An 18,437-nucleotide genomic window follows, 5' to 3' on the forward strand; every position below is an offset into this window, starting at 1 on the left:
CACTGTTGAAATATACTTTTTATTGCATTTCTGCCGTTTTACAAAAATATGACAAAATAAATTAAAAACAAATAAATAATCGCCTATTCTGTGTGTGTTCTCTATTGGTTTTGGGGTTTCCTTTCACTTCCCCCATCCTGGTCGAAAGGAAAACGGCAGATAGGGGAACCCGCCCTGACGGGGCGGCCAATACTGGTGGCCGTGGCTGGGGACAGAGGGCAGGGCAAAGCGCGTTTTCGGGCCGGCCGCCCCGATAATGACTGACATTGCAAACGAGAAGAGGAAGGCAGGGCACGGGGCTAGTGCCAGCCGCTGGGCCAGCACACGGCCTGGGGGCTGGGGCTGGGGCTGGGCGAGGGCGCCCCCGGGGGCTCGGAGGTGAGTGGCAACGGCGGGGGCGGGAGGCTGTAGAAGCTGGCGTCCCCCGGCAGCGGCTGCAGGGCTGGAGGGGGGCCCGGGAGGGCACAGGGGGGGCAGTCAGCGGCGGGCGGGGCCTGGCGGGGGGCGGCGCCCTCGCCCCCGCAGCCCCAGGGCCCGTCCCACTGCCAGCAGCCGGCGGGTGGCGTCGGGGGCCGGGACAGCGGTATTGGCGGCGGCGGCGCGGGGCTCCGGCTGCGGTGGGTGCGGAGGCCAGGGGCGCCCGCGAGGGCCAGCGCTGTCCCTGCGGAGGCGAGAGGGGCCGTTCCGGGGGCATGCCGCCCCCGCCAGACCCCACGGGGTGGGCGACCCTGCCCGTGCTCCCTCCCGGCTTCCAGGCACGTGAAAGGCCTTATTGCTTCAGATCAGAGACGGGGGTGGGTAACTCCCCTGGGCGACTTTGCATCCCTGGCCTCTCCCAGGCACAGGGAGGGGAGTCTGAGGAAGTCCCTCTGACTTCTGACCTATGCCCTTGTACTGCAGCTGCCACCTCTCAGGCGACCTGGGGATCAGGCTACTGGACCCCCCAGACTAGGGTTGGGGCAGGCAAAGTGGTAGGGGTCCTGGGATGGGGCCGTGCCAAGGCTCTGCACTAAGGTGGGTGCAGCCTGTAACCCAGTGCCCTGGGTGGGCAGCCCCAGCCTCCACCTCCAAAGAAGTCCTTCCTGAACCCCTGGGCTGCAGGCTGGGGATTTGCATAGAGGTCTGGGGGGGTCCAGTCCCCCAGAGTGAGCCGGGCATGGGAGCAGGAGAGGGTGGGCCAGGAGGTAAAGGGCCTCCCTCACCTCTCCTGGCACCAGAGCATGGTGGGGGTACCCTGGGAGGGGTACTAGACAGGGGGCTTTGGCGTCCCTCCCTGGGTGTGAGGAGGGTCAGGCACAGGGCTCCAGGCTCTCCAGGGTCCCAGAGACTGAGCAGGCTTGACTTAGAGGCTCCATGTCCCACTGACCCAGGTCCCCTAACAGTACCAAAGACGGGGCCTCCTCTGTCCCCTTCAGCCCTTCTCCCTAGGCCTCGTCACCCCACCCCTACCCCCAAAGCCGGGCCCAGCGTCCCCACCCCCGAGTTAAAGCTTGTGACCTGAGCCTTCCTCTTCGGGCCGGGGGGCTTCCAGCTCCTCAGCTGAGGCCTCGTCCGCTGGCCCACTCCTCTGGGCCCGGCTGCTGCCACCGCTGGGGGTCCCGTCCTGTCGGGCCTGCCCGCCCGCCCCGTTGGACCCGGTCTCAGCCCGGGTCCCGCCAAAAGGGAAGAGCTTGCCGGCGTGGAAGGCCTTGGGTGGCGAGTGGCTGCGCTCCGGATCCCTTCGGGTCTCGGGCGACTTGAGGAACTTGAAGCTGAGGAAGGCCGGTAGGCGGGTGTCACTGCCGGTGGGTGACTGGGCAGAGGGCTGCCGAGTGGCAGGGCCAGTCCCTGTGCCGGCCAGCGAGGACGTGGCCCCTGATGACAGGAACTTGCCCTGTAGCGGGATGATCTGCTTCAGCTTCATGACATTGTTGGGTGCCAGCAGGGACCCCGGGCGCTTGGGCCGCTCAGGCCCATGGCTGCCCGCTCCGCCACCCTTGGCTTTGGCAGAGGTCTTCTCGGAGGCGGCGGGGTCCAGCCCAGCGCCCTCAGCCCTGGCCTCCTCCCGGCCACTGGTGTCACGCTCCCTGCGGGCATGATGCTCTGCGTGGCGCTGGCGCTCCTCCTCCTCCCGCCGACGCCGCTGCTGCTGCTGGTAGCGGTGCTGGGCCTGGCGCTCGTGTCTCTGAGGGCAGAAGCACACAGCTAAGGGCCAGGAAGGCAGGGATGGCCCGGCCACGCGGACTCTGCGGAACAGCCAGCTGAATCCCTCCGTGGAGGCTGGGGCTCCCCACTAGAGAGAGATCCAGCAGGATGCCTGGACCCAAGCTGGGGCTCTCTGGGGAAGCGGGAAGGGATCCAAATGTTTATTGGGCACCAACTGCATCCCTGGACCCAAGCCGTTGCTTTCTGGGAATTGAGAAGAAAACAAATGTTCACTGGCCACCAACTCTGTACCTGGCCACAAGCCAGACAGTGTCTTAGGAACTGGAAGAATGTAAAAAAATACTGGGACTGGGCCCTGCTTTCTGGAGAACCAGCAGAATAAGAAAGCCTGGACTGGAGCAGTGTGACTTTAAATTAATTATAATTCGTCAAGGGGTGGGGGAGCGGCTCAGTGGCAGTACACTTGCCCAGTATGTGTAAGGACCTGGGTTCCATCCCAGCACTGCACGAAAAGAAAAAAATATGTTTTGATTTTTTTAAAATATAAAATAAAATGAGTTCCTCATTCCCCCCGGCCCCATTTCAAAGTGCCACCTGTTGCTTGGGGCTACTTGACAGCACAGATTTGGAACATTCCCGCCTTCCAGGAAAGGTCTGCATCGAAGATGCCACGGAGCTCCTCGGCCCCTCTGTAGCTTTTGGAGGAATATGGAAGAGGCTGGACCTCTCCTAGGAAGCATCCACCATGTCCCTGGCCCCAGACAGGAAGCTCTCAGGGGGCTGGTGGTTTGGGATGCCATGGAGATACTGAAAGGGACCCAGGCCTAGTGATAGTCATCCTTCAGTATCTGCAGGGCACTGGCTCCAGGACCCCCGCTGACGCCAAATCTGTGGACAGGCAAGTCCTTAATGAAAAATGGCACAATGTTTGCATAGAACCAACGGACAACCCCTGTCCACTTTAAATCGTCTCTAGGTGACTTAGAAAAGCAATCCCGTGTAGATGCACTGTCCACCGCTGTATACTGCATTGCTTAGGGAATCACGACAGAAAGTCTCAGCTGGGCACAGTGGTGGTGCCTGGAGTCCCAGTTACTTGGGAAGCTGAGGTGGGAGAACCGCTGGAGCCCAGGAGTTTGAGACCCCATCTCAAAAAAACCAAGCAAGGGGCTGGGGATGTGGCTCAAGCGGTAGCGCGCTCGCCTGGCATGCGTGCGGCCCGGGTTCGATCCTCAGCACCACATACCAACAAAGATGTTGTGTCTGCCGAAAACTAAAAAATAAATATTAAAAAAAAAACCAAGCAAGGAAGGAGGTGGGTGGGAGTCTGTGTGGTCAGCCCAGATGTGAGGGATGTCTTAGAACGCTGGGGGTCCGCACTGGTGGCGTCCTTGGGTGCGGAACCCAGGGGAACTGAGAGCCGACTATCGTTCTAGGCTTTGTACCTCTCTGCACGTTTCCCCTCTTCCTAGGGACTTGGCCCCAGAGAGCCATTGCCAGGGACGCCCCGCCCAGCAGACAAGTCCTAGCAAGCAGCTCCTCTCAGCCTACCTACCTTGAAGGCCTCTCTGCGCTGATACTCGAGCTTGGCCATCTCCTCGGCCACCCAGCCTGGGATGTCGGGGATGGCCACATGGATGAGGTACTTGAGGAGCAGAGCGAAGTGCTGTGGGGATCCGAAGAGGAGGCTACAGGCTCCGGGGACGCCCTCCTGCCTGCCGCCCGGCTCCCCCACCAGGTCGCCAGCCCCCACCTCGAGCACCACCACGGACACAATGGCTGCTTCCGGGCTCAGCCAAGGGAAGAGGCGCTGCAGCTGCCCGCACTGGCCGATGAGGTAGCAGTTCACCACGATCGCCAGCACGCCCATGGCCTCCATGACCTTCTGCAGGGGGGCGGGGATCTCAGAGGAGGTCCAGCGGCCTCTCCAGACCCCCGCTCCTCCCGGCTGGACCCAAGTTTCCCCTGGACCTTCAGCTAGGAGCCCTTGGCCTGCCCCCGCCCCACCTGCCACTGGCCGATGCTCTCGACGCGCTGGCCGAAGGGCCGCTGCAGGCCCGTGCACAGTTTGAAGGCGTCACTGCGGATCTCGATGAGGTTGTTGACCAGGGCGCAGAGCGCGGCCAGCGGGAAGGCGGACGAGAAGAGCACGACGTATCCGAACTGCACGAACATCTCCTGGTAGTCCTGGAAGGTGTCCTGCGGGCGAGGGCGGGCGCTCTCAGGCCACCTTCCTCCGCCAGCCCCCTCCCTCGGATTCCCCCTCGTGGAGCAGGGTCTCTCTCCATCTTTGGCCTCAGACGGGGCGAGAGGCCTCGCCCACCCAGCTGGACATTCGTCCTGGGCTCCCGTTCTGCAGCTCCCAGCCATCAAGGGCCCCACTGCCCGATGGCCTCCAGCCCTGCCCGCGGCCTACCTCGTACTTCCTCATGCAGCTCTCCAGCTCTGCCTGGGTCAACTGGGCCGAGGGCTCCTCCTCAGGGGGGTCGATCCAAGATGACCGGTTCTGCCTCTTCTGCCTCCCGGCTGAGTCCCCAGAGCCAGGCTCTGGGTCTGGGCCTCCATCAGGCCCTTGGTCTCGGCCCTCGCCCCCAGCCCGACGGAGCAGGATGGTTGGGGGCTCTCGCTCAGGGCTTCCAGGAGGACCCTCAGGCTCGTCGTCCTCCTCGGCCAGTGTGAACACGCCCGGCTCCAGCCCCTTCTCCACCATGGTGGGGCTTCCCTCCTCCAAGAGGGCCTCTGGGTTTGGGCCAGGCCGGCGCCGCCCCGCCCCGCGCTCAGCAAAGCTGACCTTCTTCAGGCGGAGCCCACAGTCCAGAAGGCCACCTTCCTCGCCCTCGTCATCGTCCTCCTCCTCTTCTTCCTCCTCTTCCTCCTCCTCTTCTGCCTCCTCCTTGCTCCCCCGGGGCCCGTCCCTGACCTCCCCACCTTCCCCGGCTGGTCTCCGCTCCACTGTGGCCTCTTCCTCTTCCTCAGGTGCCCCGCAGCCCCCACTGAGACACCTGCGGCCCCCCCCACTGCCGCCGCCACTGCCCTCGTCGGCCTGGGCTTCGAGGCGGCGAGGCACAGGGCGCCTGAGGCTCAACAGGCCGAGCAGGGCTCGGGCCAGCTCCCAGATGGCCCGCAGACCGAGCTGGCCACGACCCAGCCTACGGTACAGGTGTGGCTGCAGGACCTCACGCACATTCTGGAGGAACTGGCGGGTGATGAGCAGCGTGGCCAGCATCTGGGGGCGGGAGGGGAGTGGAGAGAGGCTGCATGGGGGACAGGCGGGAGGCCCGGGCACCAGAACAGGGCACCCACCCTCCAGAGCACCTTCCGGGAGCAAGTGCCCAGATGCACACACGGAGCCCAGTTCTTAACTCTCCCCTCTGGATGTCCCTGGACACAGAGGCCCCCAGCACCCAGCCACCATTCACCTGCCACAGCCCAGCTCGCCACAGCGCACGTAGCCAGCCCACAGGGCAGGCACGGGGCACCGCCACCCCGAAGGTGCCCGGGCCACCTGCCTGTGCTAGGCCACCAGAGCCCCAGGCCCCTCTGAGCATGCGCCCTCAGCCTGGCGTGCCCGGTCCCCAGCACGGCCATGCTGCCCACCCTGGCGGGGGCTCGCCACCTGCCCGTACTTTGGCCCGGGCCGAGAGCAGAAGGCCCCGGAGGGAGAGGAGGAGCAGGCGGAACCGCAGGGCCACGAGCGGGACCAGCACCGCCCGCAGCTGCCGCTCAAGGCTCTGGGACAGGGACAGGACGAGCAGGAGCTGTGGAGGGACCGACGGACAGATGGACAGACAGATGGGGGGGTGACAGGCAGAGAGAGGACAGACGGACGGACGAACAAAGAGGAGAGAAGGATGGAGGGGGGGGGAGCGGCTGGAGAGCCCGTGGACCCCGTGTGCCAGGTCCGGCCCCCCGGGCTGCCGCGGGAGCCAGAGGCTCACCTCTTTGAGGCGCTCCATGTCCTTGAGGTAGAAGCCGATGTAGAAGAGGCTCAGGTACGAGTTGACAAACTGGAACTGCAGGGAGCAGGCGGCAGTGTCACTCGCAGTTCCTCACGCCCCCTGCCCCCAGCCTCTCTGTCGTCCCCTGCGGTCTTCCTTGGAGGCCACTCACCAGGACGACCTTGATGATGAGGTGCTTCTCGTAGGCGCTCTCCAGCCGGTAGTTCTCTAGGGGCCGAGGAGGAGTGTGAGGGGCCACCCTGGCCACCCAAGACAGGTGGGACCCCAGCGGGACGCCCCTGGCAGAGCATACCCATGTCGTTGAGCCAGATGGCCAGCTTCTTGTAGCCCTCGGCGCTCACGCTGACCAGCAGGGCCAGCACGACCTTGGGCAGGAAGCGGGCGAGACGGGGAAGCCCCTTCACACTCAGCACCAGCTCCTGCGGGACCAGGAGGTTGGTGACAGGGCTCGGGGTGGCTCGGGCAGGGCTGGGCGAGTGGTGAGCGGGTCCGGCTAAGGCCAGGGAGAGGGGCTCAGGTCACCTGCAGCTGGAAGCATCCCAGCATGAGCAAGAAGACGCAGGCCAGGCAGGCCAAGCACAGCGGCAGGCTCACGAGCAGCTGGAAGAGCAGCCGCTTCCACGGCGGGTAGTAGAACTCCTCAGCGCGGGTCACGGGGCTGATGCGGCGCACGCCCTGGGGGAGGGGGCCAGCCCAGCGTGAGACTGCAGGGGTCACCTCTGCCCTATCTGATTCTCCAAACTCAGTTTCCCTCCACGACACCTTTGTTCTTGGGGTACACCCACCTCGTGCACCTTTTCTAGTTCCTCAAATCCAATTTCCACACCTCCCCCCAGGAGCACGCTCCCCCCAACATGCTGCCTCTTGCGCAGCCCAGGCCACCGCTGCGCTTGTTCCTGCGGCGTCTCCACCATGCGCTCGCTTTTACCTGGTTCTCTGAATTCCTCGACCCAACCTTGGACTGACCCTGAACTGGGGACGTGGCTCCTCCACAGCTTCCCCAGGTGAATCCAGTGTTCCCCACTTGTAGGCCAGCTCTGCCCCCCTCCGTTTCCACTCCTCTAAGAACAGTGTTGACCAGATCACGTTGAAGAGCGCAAAGACCACGCAGGACACATCCCGGCTTGTCTGTGGGTGGCAGAGGAGAGCCAAGCCATCGGGCGAGCTAGCCCAGGAAGGGGAGTGTGTTGGGACCCCCAGCTCTACCCAGCCCTGGTCTGATACCTGATCAGCCTCCGTGAACGTGTACAGGACAGAGCCAAAGACAGCAGGGTACACCATTGCTGACGTGTAGAAGCCCAGCCAGGCAAAGTACATGGCAATCTTCACACCAAAGTAGTCACAGATGTCATCTGCCAGGCGAGGGGGAGTCCCAGTCACCTCCACCTGCCTCCCGGGACCCCTGTCCCCCCCCAGCCCGGGACTCACCTAAAGGCTGGTTTTCACACACAGCCTGCACCCAGGACTTCATGAGGCGGTTCAGGATGCGCTGTTCATGGACCGGGAACACCTGCTGGATGATCCCCCGGGCCGCCAGCTCCGGGACTGTGGGGAGAGGAGCACAAGTGACCCCAGCTACTCAACCATGCTCCCAGCCGGACGACTGGCCTCCTTGGCTGGCAGCACAGTCACAGCTTTTGGCTTGCTCTTCCCAGGGAAGAAGTTCTGGATGGACGGAATATCCGCTTCCCCCTCGGAATCTGGGAGATGCAGGGGCAGACAGGGAAGGTTACAGCCCCCATAGGGAACCATGTTTTTAAGTAAAGCCATTTGGCTTTAGTTTGTGACCCTAAGAAATGGCATAAGCTGGCATCAGAGGGTGAATGAATTTGTGTCGGCACCTTTCCTAGAGAAACCAAGGCCATAGTACACGGAGCGCTGTCCATGGTCCTGCCACTCCCTTATTCCAGAAAAGGGCGCAGCCTGGACGTGCCTCCTAGGGGATAAGCCCGACCCCTTCACAAAGGCCACGCCCCTTCAACTCATTGAGGGCCCTGATCCAGGTAACTGGGACCATGCCCCTTAAGCTCATTGGCTGCCAACCCTTTACTAACCCCTGACTGGATGGAAACAGACCCCATCCTTCTACCCCCCAGGATTGTCCTCTGAGAGCCCTGCCCAGCTCTAGGCTGTGTTGTAGTCTTGGCCCCGCCTCGCTCACTGATTGGCTGGTCCTCCAGGAACCGCACGTTGTGCAACGCCTCTCCCTGCTTGGCACGCAGGTTCTGCAGCCAGAAGCGGATGATGCTCTGGCGTTCCTGTTGGGAAGAGGTTGTGAGCTCTCTGAGCAGCACCCCAAGGCTGGGCCACCCACGTGGGACGGGCCTGACCTGGGATGTGAAGAAGCGTAGCTCACTTTCCACATTCTCATAGATGAAGTCTTCTTCGCAGGAGAAGCCACGGGTGCCCCCGCCGAACTCGGCCTTCACAGCCTTGCGCAGACCCAGCTCGTCGGCCCCTCGGAGTAGGCTGCAGGAGGGCAGAGGAGATGGGCTCACTGAGAGGCCCCGGCCCACCATCCTGGATCTAAGGACACACACCTGGCGGCTTCTTGGTACAAATGCAGGGTGGCTGGATAGCATGGTTGGCTCTTGGAAGGGCAGGGGGCTGGATGGCAGGGTCAGCAAGAGGCCAGAGGCAGGGGACTCGCCTCTCATATGTGGCTGTGACGAAGAAGGCGTAGGCACGCGTGTGGCGGTGGTGGCGGACTTGCACGATGAGCTCAGGGATGCCCACGCGGATGTGGTTCAGCAGCCATAGCAGCGTGTGGTCATCAGTGGTGTCTGCCAGGGGGCACAGGGACCGATGGCTCTTGCCAAGAGGGGACCCCAAGACCACCTACATATTCCCACTGTGGGAAGCTGAGCTCAGGAGAGCTGCCTTTGGGCAGAGGCAGCGGGAGTGGGTACCTGGAAAGGTCATCAGCACATCACAGTTCTCCGTGGGAACGGTCTTCATCCACGCCTTGTGGGACACCAGGTAGCGACCCGCCTGCAGGAGCCGCTTCCCGAAAAGCTTATCTGGGGGGAGCGGTGTGGCAGGTCTGGGTGAGGTCACACCTGGACCCAGACTTGGCCTCAAGTCGAGCTCTCCAGCACTCAGTCTGACTTTCAAAGCTCGGTTCGTTTTCCTCTCTCCATGTCCTTGCACCAGCCAGGCCCTTCTCCAGGAATGCCCTTCCCCCAGGTCCTCCCTTACAAATCTTACTCATTCTTGAGGCCCAGCTCCGCCTACCGAACCACAATCGATGGGGCGCCCACTAGCAGCCCTGAGCGCTTCACCACATTATGACAGCGCGTCCTCACAGCAGCCCCATGAGTTGGGCGCGGTTCTTACCCCCATTTCACAGGTGAGGAAACTGAGGCCCAGTGTGTTTAAGTCACGCACCCAAGGTCACACAGCTGAGCTGGGATTCGAACCCAGAACCATGTGATTCTGTATTCTCCACGGAGAGGCTAGCGCATTCCAGCCTGGCGGTGATCCCTCAGCCCAGGGGTGGCAAGGCTCAGCCCCAGGCCGGGGCTCTTTGGAGGGGCGTGTCCGCGTTTTTGCGCTGGGACCCCCGCCCGCTGCACGGCCCCAGCCCCGCCCGCCGGGCCGCAGCCGCAGTGCTGGGAGGAGCGGGCCCCTCCGCCAGACACCAGGCCCGGGACATTTGACCCCAATCTTCCTCCCTGCCCAGCCGCCGCGCGCACCCCAGGCACCTGCAACCCAGTCCGCTCCAGCCGCCGCACACATACCCAGAACTCCAGACGCAGGGGCTGCGGGCTCGCCCTCCGGCGGGGGCCTCTTGCCGCGCTCTCCCTCCAGGGACGTGCCCCCGGCGCCCGAGGCAGTCTCGGCCATGGCGAGGACAGGTCAGGTTAGGGGCTGCGGGCGGCTCGGGCGCCGGGGGGCCGCGGACTCATGGGGCCAGTGCCGCCGCCGAGCGCGCGGGAGGAGGAGACAAAGGCCGCGCCCGCCCGCGCCGGTCGCCGTCCTCGCGCGCCCGAGCGCAGCTTCTCGTCGCCGCCCGAGCCGAACCTGGATTCTCTTTCCCCGCCCGCCGCGCGTCACTCTCCAGTTCTCAATCCTGCCCGCCTGCCTGGCTCTCTGGCTCTCTGGTTCTTGTAGCCGCCCGTGTTGTTTTCCGAGTTTTATTCTCGCCCGCCCACTTTGACTTCTGGTGCTCGTGCCCGCCCGCACCGAGGGTGCATTTTTCCAAAGTGTCCCTACCTCCCCACCTTCGTTTCCGCCTTGGAGCCTGTTTGCCCATCTGCAAGCCACAGAATTCACAGACCCGACTTGAAATCTTAGATGGGCGTGATTTGACCGTGGCAGGACGTGGGAGTGGGCGGCCTGGTCAGGGAAGATTCCTGAGAACAATAACCACCTAGCAGGGTGGCGAATAAATAATTACAGCAGGTTCTGCCTCAGGGTGTTTGCACGTGCTGTTTAGCTGCGGAGGACACCCATCGCGTTCTCTTCTGGTTAATCCTTACTCCCTTCAGAATGTAAGCTCCTTTGGGGGGATCCATTAGTAATAGCAAATAAAAGTAGTGCTCTTAAGTTTACATTTCAGATAAACGAAGAAATATTTAGTTACACCTTAAACGTTACATAGGATACAGTTATACTAAAACAGTGTTCGTTGTTTATTCAAAATTCACATTTAGTTGGCTGTCCTGTTTTCTCTAACCCCGTCGATGCTGGGGATGAAATCCAGAGCCTCGTGCAGACTAGGCAAGCGGGCGGCTCGGGCCCTAGGCATCGCCTCTTTTGTCTTGTTTCGCGATCCTTGACCATCCTGAAGAGCCCGCTCCATCTGGGCGAGAACCCGGGGAAGGCAGGAGCCCAATGTGGTTCTCAATGCCTGGCACACACAGGCATTTGATGTATACTTGTTACAGACGGAATCACCAGAGACGGAGAGTGTCATCGTTTATTCCTATTTTAAGTGAAAAAGTTGAGCAGGGCGGGACAGGAGAGAATTACAACTCTAACCTGCCAGATTTTTCCCGAATTGCAGATGAGCCGCCCGTCCGCTTTGATCGAGAACCAGAGAATTGGCCGTGCGAAGGCGCTCCCGAGACCCCGCCCACTCAGCGCCTGGAATTCCACCATCAGCGATTTATTCTGCTGTTCAGCGCTGTCCTGGGTTAACCTGAAAGTAATTTCCAAGACTCGGTTTCCTGGCTTTCGGGGAGCCCGAGACAGACTGGACTCTCGGAAGACCTGAGCCAGAGAGGGCCAAGAAGCCCAGTGAGGGGCAGAGGGCTTCCAGGAAGGTTTCCTGGAGGAGGGAACTCTGAGCTAGGCCTGGAGGATGAGTTTGTGAAACCAGGAAAGGCACCAGAGGCCTCGAGAGAGCCAGCAGAGGGTTGGGGAGCGGGGAGAAGCTGGAGGGTCCCGAGAAAACCAAGCAGCAGAAGTTTGGGCAAGGTTTTCCCTGGGCCAGAGGGTGTGTCCCCCGGAACTCATCCCTCGCATTCACTGAGATGCTCTGAGCTTCCGGTCCCTTCCTGGGCGCAGAGAGGTGTAACCCGCTTTTTGGACAGCAGTACAGGGTACGCTTGCCTCGCTTAAGGCTACAGAGTGCTCAAGCGGAAAGTACGGGACTCGAATCCTCGCCGTAATTCCCACCGTCCCGGCCAAGCCCTGTCCTCTCTCCTACTCGTTTCCATTGTCTCAGATCCCTGCCGCGTTAGGACCCTAAAAATTCGGTCTTTTGTTGCCGGGGGAACATCATTGCGGGGCACTCAAGTCCTGGAGCCCCCGCCCTCCTTTCTAGCACCAGCCCACGGGAATGAAGGTCTTCAGCCGGTGGGCGGGGCTCCTCCGCAGTGGCCCAATGGTAGTCGAGGACGTAGAACGTTCCCAGTTACGCCGTGGAGTAGGCGGGGCGTCCTGCCGGGACTTGAAGCGGCTCTGAAAGGTCCGACAGGCGGGTCGCAAGTTGTAGCTCCATGTGGCGGGAGCTGTGGACCTTGGTGGCCCGGGCGGCCCGTGGGTCTCGCAGGTGGGGGGACCCCGCCGAAGGGGTGGGACAGCGAGAGGTGCTTCAAGGGCCCCAAACCCGCTCCTTAGGTTCCAAGGGCCCAGTGTCCTACCACAGAGGCACCAAGTTCTTCCAAGCTCCAGTCTGCCCGTCCCTTTGCCGCAGACCCCACGTCAGGGTCACCTTTTGCTCTCAGTCACTTTATGGCTTCAGAGTCTCCAATCTGTACGTCCCCCCGCCACCTGGAGCTACTCCTGACCATCCAGTCTTCGACCCATCTCCACCTTAAGACAGAGCCGCCAAGCTGTGCTGACTTTCCTCCTCTCCTGTCCCAGACTGTGCACAAGCCAGAGCAGCCGTGCCCCGGCCTTCGGTTCTGGGGCCACCATCTTCGCGCTAAGCTCAGGCCAAGGCCGCTGCGGCATAGCAGTGATCCGAGCCAGCGGCCCCGCCAGCAGCCACGCTCTCCGGAGCCTCACGGCGCCCCGGGACCTGCCCCCGGCACGCAGCGCCAGCCTACGTCTGCTCAGCGACCCGCACACCGGAGAACCGCTGGATCGCGCACTGGTGCTCTGGTTCCCTGGTGAGGGACCCCAGAACTCGAACCCATGGCCCAGTTTTCCCCCTCCTGGAGTTTGTTCAGGCTGTGCCTTCTACCTGAATCTCATCTCTTTGCCCACGAGGTCCCCAAAGTTTCACGGGTGAGGACTGTGTGGAGTTCCACGTGCATGGAGGCCCGGCTGTGGTGAGTGGAGTCTTACAGGCTCTGGGTGAGTCACAGTCTCAGGTTCGCAGCCTGGCTCTGCCCATGGGCCTGGGGGACCAGCGGGTTCAAGGACCTGGGGCCTCCTCACAGGCAGTGTGCCAGGGTTACGGCCAGCTGAGGCTGGAGAATTCACCAGGCGGGCGTTCGCCCATGGGAAGCTGAACCTCACAGAGGTGGAGGGGCTGGCCGATCTGATCCACGCGGAAACTGAAGCGCAGCGTCGCCAGGCCTTGAGGCAGCTGGACGGCGAGCTGGGCCAACTCTGCCGCAGCTGGGCGGAGACCCTCACCAAGGCAAGTGCCCTGTTTGCTGATCCCTGCCTCCAAGACCCCACCTCTTCATCCCCTGCATGAGTGCACCCCATGCATTCATTCCCCGCATGAAAGCATCCTACCTATAGGCCAATCCTGCCCCTTAGATCCTGCTACACTTGGGTAGTCCGCGTGGAATGGCGGGTTCCTGGGTGCTCACATCACCTGCCTTCCTCCTGCTGCCTAGGCTCTGGCCCATGTGGAGGCCTACATCGACTTTGGGGAGGATGACAACCTGGAGGATGGTGTCCTGGAGCAAGGTGGGCCCACATGGGGGTCGAAGGTGGAGACGGCTGGCATCCTCACCTTCCAGAGGCCCTCCTCACCCGCACCCCTCTGCCTGCTTTCCCCTGTCCACAGCGGACAGTGAAGTGCAGGGGCTGGTGGTGGCACTGGACGCGCATCTACGAGATGCCAGGCGTGGGCAGCGGCTCCGCTCAGGGGCACACGTCGTGGTCACTGGACCCCCCAATGCCGGCAAAAGCAGCTTGGTGAACCTCCTCAGTAAGTGAAGGGGGATGGGGATGTGGCCTGAGTGGGGTGTTGGCTTAGTGCCAGGGGTGGGGCCAGCAGGTAGGAAATTGAGTCTGTGGAAGGTATTAGAAAAGCTCCGCCCAGCCGAGGGGTGGGGCCTAGAGGAGGAACTCTCTGGCCTCTCCCCCACCCACTTCTTCTGACTGCCTCCCTCTAGGCCAGAAGCCTGTGTCCATCGTGTCCCCAGAGCCAGGGACTACCCGTGATGTGCTGGAGATCCCTGTGGACCTGGCTGGGTTCCCTGCGTTGCTGAGTGACACCGCGGGATTGCGGGAGGGCGTGGGGCCCGTGGAGCAGGAGGGCGTGCGCCGGGCCCGGGAGAGGTGGGATGGCAGGGTTGTGGGAGGGGTGTGGGTCCCTTCCTCTGCCTTTTCTCTCTGTTGCATTTATTTTTATTTTTCCTCATTCAGTAAAGGCTGCTAAGCTTCTTCAAGTAGGGGCCTCAGTGATTGGGTTCTAATTAAATGCTGTTCTTGCTGGCCAGCTCCCCTGCCTGCCACACTGTGCCCCCACCGTGTTGTCTCACCTCCTCCACTCCGCCCCCTCCGCCACTCTGCTCCGCCTACTGCATTAATTGCTGTATTCTGGGGTCACTCACCCCTGCTTCTCTCTGCTCCTCCAGGTTGGGGCAAGCTGACCTCATTTTGGCAGTGCTGGATGCCTCTGACCTGGCCTCTCCCTCCAGCTGCAATTTCCTGGACACAGTTGTAGACCTGCTAGGAGCCCAGAGCCAGCGCCTCCTGCTGGTGCTGAACAAATCTGACCTGCTGCCCCCTGAGGGCCTGGGCCCCAGTCTTGACCTGCCCCCCCACCTGCTGCTGTCTTGCTTGACCAGAGAGGGGCTGGGCGGCCTCCTGGAGGCCCTGAAGAAGGAACTGGCTGCAGTGTGAGTCCCCTGGCCCAGCTCCAGCCTCCCCTGACCCAAGTTCAAGTAGAAGCTGAGCCACTGGCTCTGGCCACGTACCTGCCCCTCAGCCTTAGTTTCTGTATCTGCAAAATGGGAACAGCCTTTCCCCCATAAAAATGTGGTTGCAAGGTTGGGAGGGACCACATCATGTCTTGTCTCTGGCAGGTGTGGGGACCCATCCACAGGCCCGCCACTCCTGACTCGCGCCAGACACCGGCATCACCTCCAGGGCTGCCTGGACGCCCTTGGCCACTACACCCAGACTCGAGACCTGGCCCTGGCAGCTGAGGCTCTGCGTGTTGCCCGGAGGCACTTGTCCCACCTCACAGGGGGAGGGGGCACAGAGGAGGTCCTGGACATCATCTTCCGGGACTTCTGTGTGGGCAAGTGAAGGGTGACCCAGAAGCCTTGGGGCATCTGGATCAGCTCTTCTCCTCCTGCCAGGACAGTGCAGCACTTCAGTGAGCTTCGGGGTGGCAAGCTCCCTGCAGGTGTGGGGGAGGAGGGGGGCCAGGCCTTGGGGAGGGGCTACAGGGAGGTTGCTTTGGGCACCAGAGGCTGGGGTGTGCATGGAGGGCTGGCTGGAGGTGGGAAGATCTGGAGGGTCTTTGTTTCATAGTTTCTGTTTTGTTTTTTGCTGGCCTGGGGATGCAACTTGGGCCTCGCTTACTAGGCAAGTGCTCTACCACGGAGCCACACCCCAGCCCCATGGTGGTAACTTATTGTGCAAGTACCCAGGGAATGTGAGCAACTCAAGTGATGCAGAAATGTTTCAACATGGGAATCTCCCTGCTTGCCCTCTCCTGAGGTCACAGCTTAATACGTGAATTTCTAGAACCTTCTCTGCATATTTGCATACTTGTGGATGCACCTATGAATTAGATATGGGTTTGTTTGTTTGTCTGGTGCTGGGGATCTTACCCCAGGCATGCCAAACACGTGCTCTATCTGAGCCACACTCTCAGCCCTGAGATTTGTATTTTGCATATAAATTGTGTTTATTGCTGTACATGTTGTCATTCCTGTTTCAGCATAAATTCTGAAATTTTGCCTTTTCTTTTTTTGGTACTGGGCATTGAACTTGGGGGCACTCAACCACTGAGCCACATCTCTAGCCGTATTTTGCATTTTATTAAGAGACAGGGTCTCACTGAGTTGCTTAGCACCTCACTTTTCCTGAGGCTGGCTTGGAACCCGCCATCCTCCTGCCTCAGCCTCCCAAGCCACTGGGATTACAGGTGTGCGCCTCTGGGCTGGCTTGAAATTTTGCCTCTTGTATCCTAAAAGCGATTTGCAAAACTTAGGGTCCCTTCTCCTTCCCCAGGCTTAATCTTTGTTCCTTCATTCATTCACTCAGAGGGGCCCTGCGCAGCATGGTGATGATCCCAGCAACTCAGGAGGCTGAGGCAGGAGGGTCACAGGTACAACACCAGCCTGGGCAACTTGGCCAGACCCTGTCTCAAAAAAAACAAGGAGGGGCTGGGGATGTGGCTCAAGCGGTAGCGCGCTCGCCTGGCATGCGTGGGGCCCGGGTTCTATCCTCAGCACCACATACCAACAAAGCTGTTGTGTCCGCTGAGAACTAAAAAATATTTAAAAAAAAATTCTCTCTCTCTCTCTCTCTCTCTCTCTCTCTCTCTCTCTCTCTCTCTCTCTCTCCTCTCTCACTCTCTCTTTAAAAAAAAAAAAAAACAAGAAGGAGGTGAACGTGGTGGTGCACGCCTGTACTCCCAGCAGCTTGGAGGCTGAAGCAGGAGGATTGTGAGTTCAAAGCCAGCCTCAGCAAAAGGAAGGTGCTAAGCAACTCAGTGAGACCCTGTCTCTAAATAAAACACAAAATAGGGCTGGGGATGTGGCTCAGTGGGCACGTGCCCCTGGGTTCAATCCCCAGTACCCGCCCCCCCCCAAAAAAAAAAACAAATGAAAAGGGCTGGGACATAGCTCAGTGATAAAGTGTCCCTGGGTCCAGTCCCCAGTACTGGGGGCTGCGGGGGGAGGATTCACCGACTTGATGAATATTTAGAAGCCAGAATTGTGTGCATCTTTTTTTTTTTTTTTTAGTTGTAGATGGACACAATACCTTTATTTTATTTATTTATTTTTATGTGGCACTAAGGATCAAACCCAGTGCCTTGCACAAGTGAGGTAAGCACTCTAGCACTGAGTCACAACCCACCCTGTGCACATCTTTTTAAAACAGTGTCTTTGCAGGACTGTGGATGGAACCCAGGGCCTTACCTGAGCTAGGCAAGTGCCCAGCACTGAGCTCCACCCCCAGCTCCAACACATTTTATATGTACAGCAGCATAATGCAAGGGGGACTTTGTCCCAGTGTGAGGAAACTGAGGCTTGGGGAAATAGTGGCTTGCCAGATGTCCCCCCGCTTTGGATTTGAACACAGGTCTATTGGGCGCCAAGTTTGAATTTGCCAATGGCTCTCTATTCAGCAGACGCATGTCAGGTGCCTGGATCCTGTCCTCATTAGAGGTCAGACACAGCTCATTCCTGTGAGGTCTAATAGCTTCTGTGTGACCCTGTCACAGAGACCTGACCTGGTCAGGGACCTGAGGGGGAGCTGCTCCTCAGAGGGGTGGAAGAGGTTGGGGAGAGAATTCTAAGCAGAGGGCAGCACATGTGTAAAGGCCCTGGGGCAGGAGCATCTTGGCATGTTCAAGGAGGGTGAGGTGACAAGGTTTCTGGAGAGGTGGGGACCCAGGAGGAGGTGGAGAGGAGGGTGTGGCCTGACAGGTTGGTTGAGAACTCTGGGGAGCTGCACGGAAGGGCAGCCAACCAGCAGGGGGCGCCTTCTCCTAGCAGAGGGGCCAGTACTTGTCACCTGGCCTTCTTTTTTTTTTTTTTTTAAATAGAAATTCCCCTGAAGAGTGAGAGAGAGAGAATTTTAATATTTATTTTTTAGTTCTCGGCGGACACAACATCTTTGTCTGTATGTGGTGCTGAGGATCGAACCCGGGCCGCACGCATGCCAGGCGAGCACGCTACCGCCTGAGCCACATCCCCAGCCCCTGTCACCTGGCCTTCTGTACTGAAGGAGGGACTCCACCTGGGGGCAGCATACCAATGGCCAACTTCCTTGACGATGGACACTGAGTCTCAGATGAGTTTAGGATCTTTTCCAGAATCAGAAAAAGATCCCCACCTCCCGTGGAGGGAGACACGAGGTCTGCAGTGTTAGGGGTCGTGTGAGCAGAGGTTTGGAGGCATCCAGGGGCAGAGAGAGGGCAAGGCAAAGATCTTTAGGAGACTCAGAATCCCCACCCACCCAGCGGAGAAGGGACCCTGTCCACCCGTTTCTTCACAGACTTTATTGCAGCATTACTATGTGTTAGTTGATTTGCTTGTACCAAGAATTGGGGAGGCTGAGGCAGGAGGGTCACAAGTTCAAGGCCAGCCTCAGCAACTTATCAAGATCCTGTCTGGGGCTGGGGATGTGGCTCAAGCGGTAGCGCGCTCGCCTGGCATGTGTGTGGCCCAGGTTCGATCCTCAGCACCACATACCAACAAAGATGTTGTGTCCGCCAAGAACTGAAAAATAAATATTAAAAATTCTCTCTCTCTCTCTCTCTCTCTCTCTCTCTCTCTCTCAAAAAAAAAAAAAAAAAAGATCCTGTCTCAAAAGGGCTTGGGAGGGGGCTGGGGATGTGGCTTAAGAGGTAGCGCGTTCGCCTGGCATGCGTGCGGCCCGGGTTCGATCCTCAGCACCACATACCAACAAAGATGTTGTGTCCGCCGAGAACTAAAAAATAAATATTAAAAAATTTTAAAAAAAAAGGGCTTGGGAGGTGGCTCAGTGGTAAAGCGTCCCTGGGTTCAATCCCCC

General features: G+C 60.1%; 2 protein-coding genes across 4 annotated transcripts; one reads left to right on the forward strand and one right to left on the reverse strand.

Moving 5' to 3' along the window:
- Window positions 1–10,200, reverse strand: Ano8 (anoctamin 8). 3 transcript variants are annotated; one of them, XM_078037783.1, is made up of 19 exons: window positions 9,845–10,200; window positions 9,014–9,124; window positions 8,755–8,887; window positions 8,435–8,573; window positions 8,266–8,362; window positions 7,533–7,649; window positions 7,329–7,456; window positions 7,071–7,232; window positions 6,627–6,779; window positions 6,397–6,523; window positions 6,256–6,311; window positions 6,084–6,158; window positions 5,772–5,903; window positions 4,562–5,371; window positions 4,153–4,344; window positions 3,899–4,030; window positions 3,701–3,811; window positions 1,498–2,164; window positions 1–661 (listed from the first exon to the last, which is right to left on the reverse strand). In XM_078037783.1, exons 1-19 carry the CDS (start codon window positions 9,948–9,950, stop codon window positions 300–302), a joined length of 3,810 nt encoding a protein of 1,269 aa, XP_077893909.1. In that variant the 5' UTR covers window positions 9,951–10,200; the 3' UTR covers window positions 1–299. The 3 variants fall into 3 exon arrangements, with proteins under 3 accessions (XP_077893909.1, XP_077893910.1, XP_077893911.1); XM_078037784.1 differs by lacking the exon at window positions 5,772–5,903 and having other exon boundaries at window positions 9,845–10,199; XM_078037785.1 differs by lacking the exons at window positions 8,266–8,362; window positions 8,435–8,573; window positions 8,755–8,887; window positions 9,014–9,124; window positions 9,845–10,200 and having other exon boundaries at window positions 7,329–7,427.
- A 1,468-nt stretch (window positions 10,201–11,668) lies between these two features.
- Window positions 11,669–18,168, forward strand: Gtpbp3 (GTP binding protein 3, mitochondrial). Its single transcript, XM_078037786.1, has 11 exons — window positions 11,669–12,102; window positions 12,417–12,664; window positions 12,765–12,851; window positions 12,938–13,140; window positions 13,346–13,418; window positions 13,519–13,662; window positions 13,850–14,015; window positions 14,315–14,578; window positions 14,765–15,090; window positions 15,957–16,020; window positions 16,299–18,168. Exons 1-9 carry the CDS (start codon window positions 12,050–12,052, stop codon window positions 14,988–14,990), a joined length of 1,464 nt encoding a protein of 487 aa, XP_077893912.1. The 5' UTR covers window positions 11,669–12,049; the 3' UTR covers window positions 14,991–15,090; window positions 15,957–16,020; window positions 16,299–18,168.
- Window positions 18,169–18,437: the final 269 nt, after the last annotated feature.

The sequence above is a fragment of the Ictidomys tridecemlineatus genome, chromosome 2, assembly GCF_052094955.1.
Source record: "Ictidomys tridecemlineatus isolate mIctTri1 chromosome 2, mIctTri1.hap1, whole genome shotgun sequence".
Classification (NCBI taxonomy): Eukaryota; Metazoa; Chordata; class Mammalia; order Rodentia; family Sciuridae; genus Ictidomys; species Ictidomys tridecemlineatus.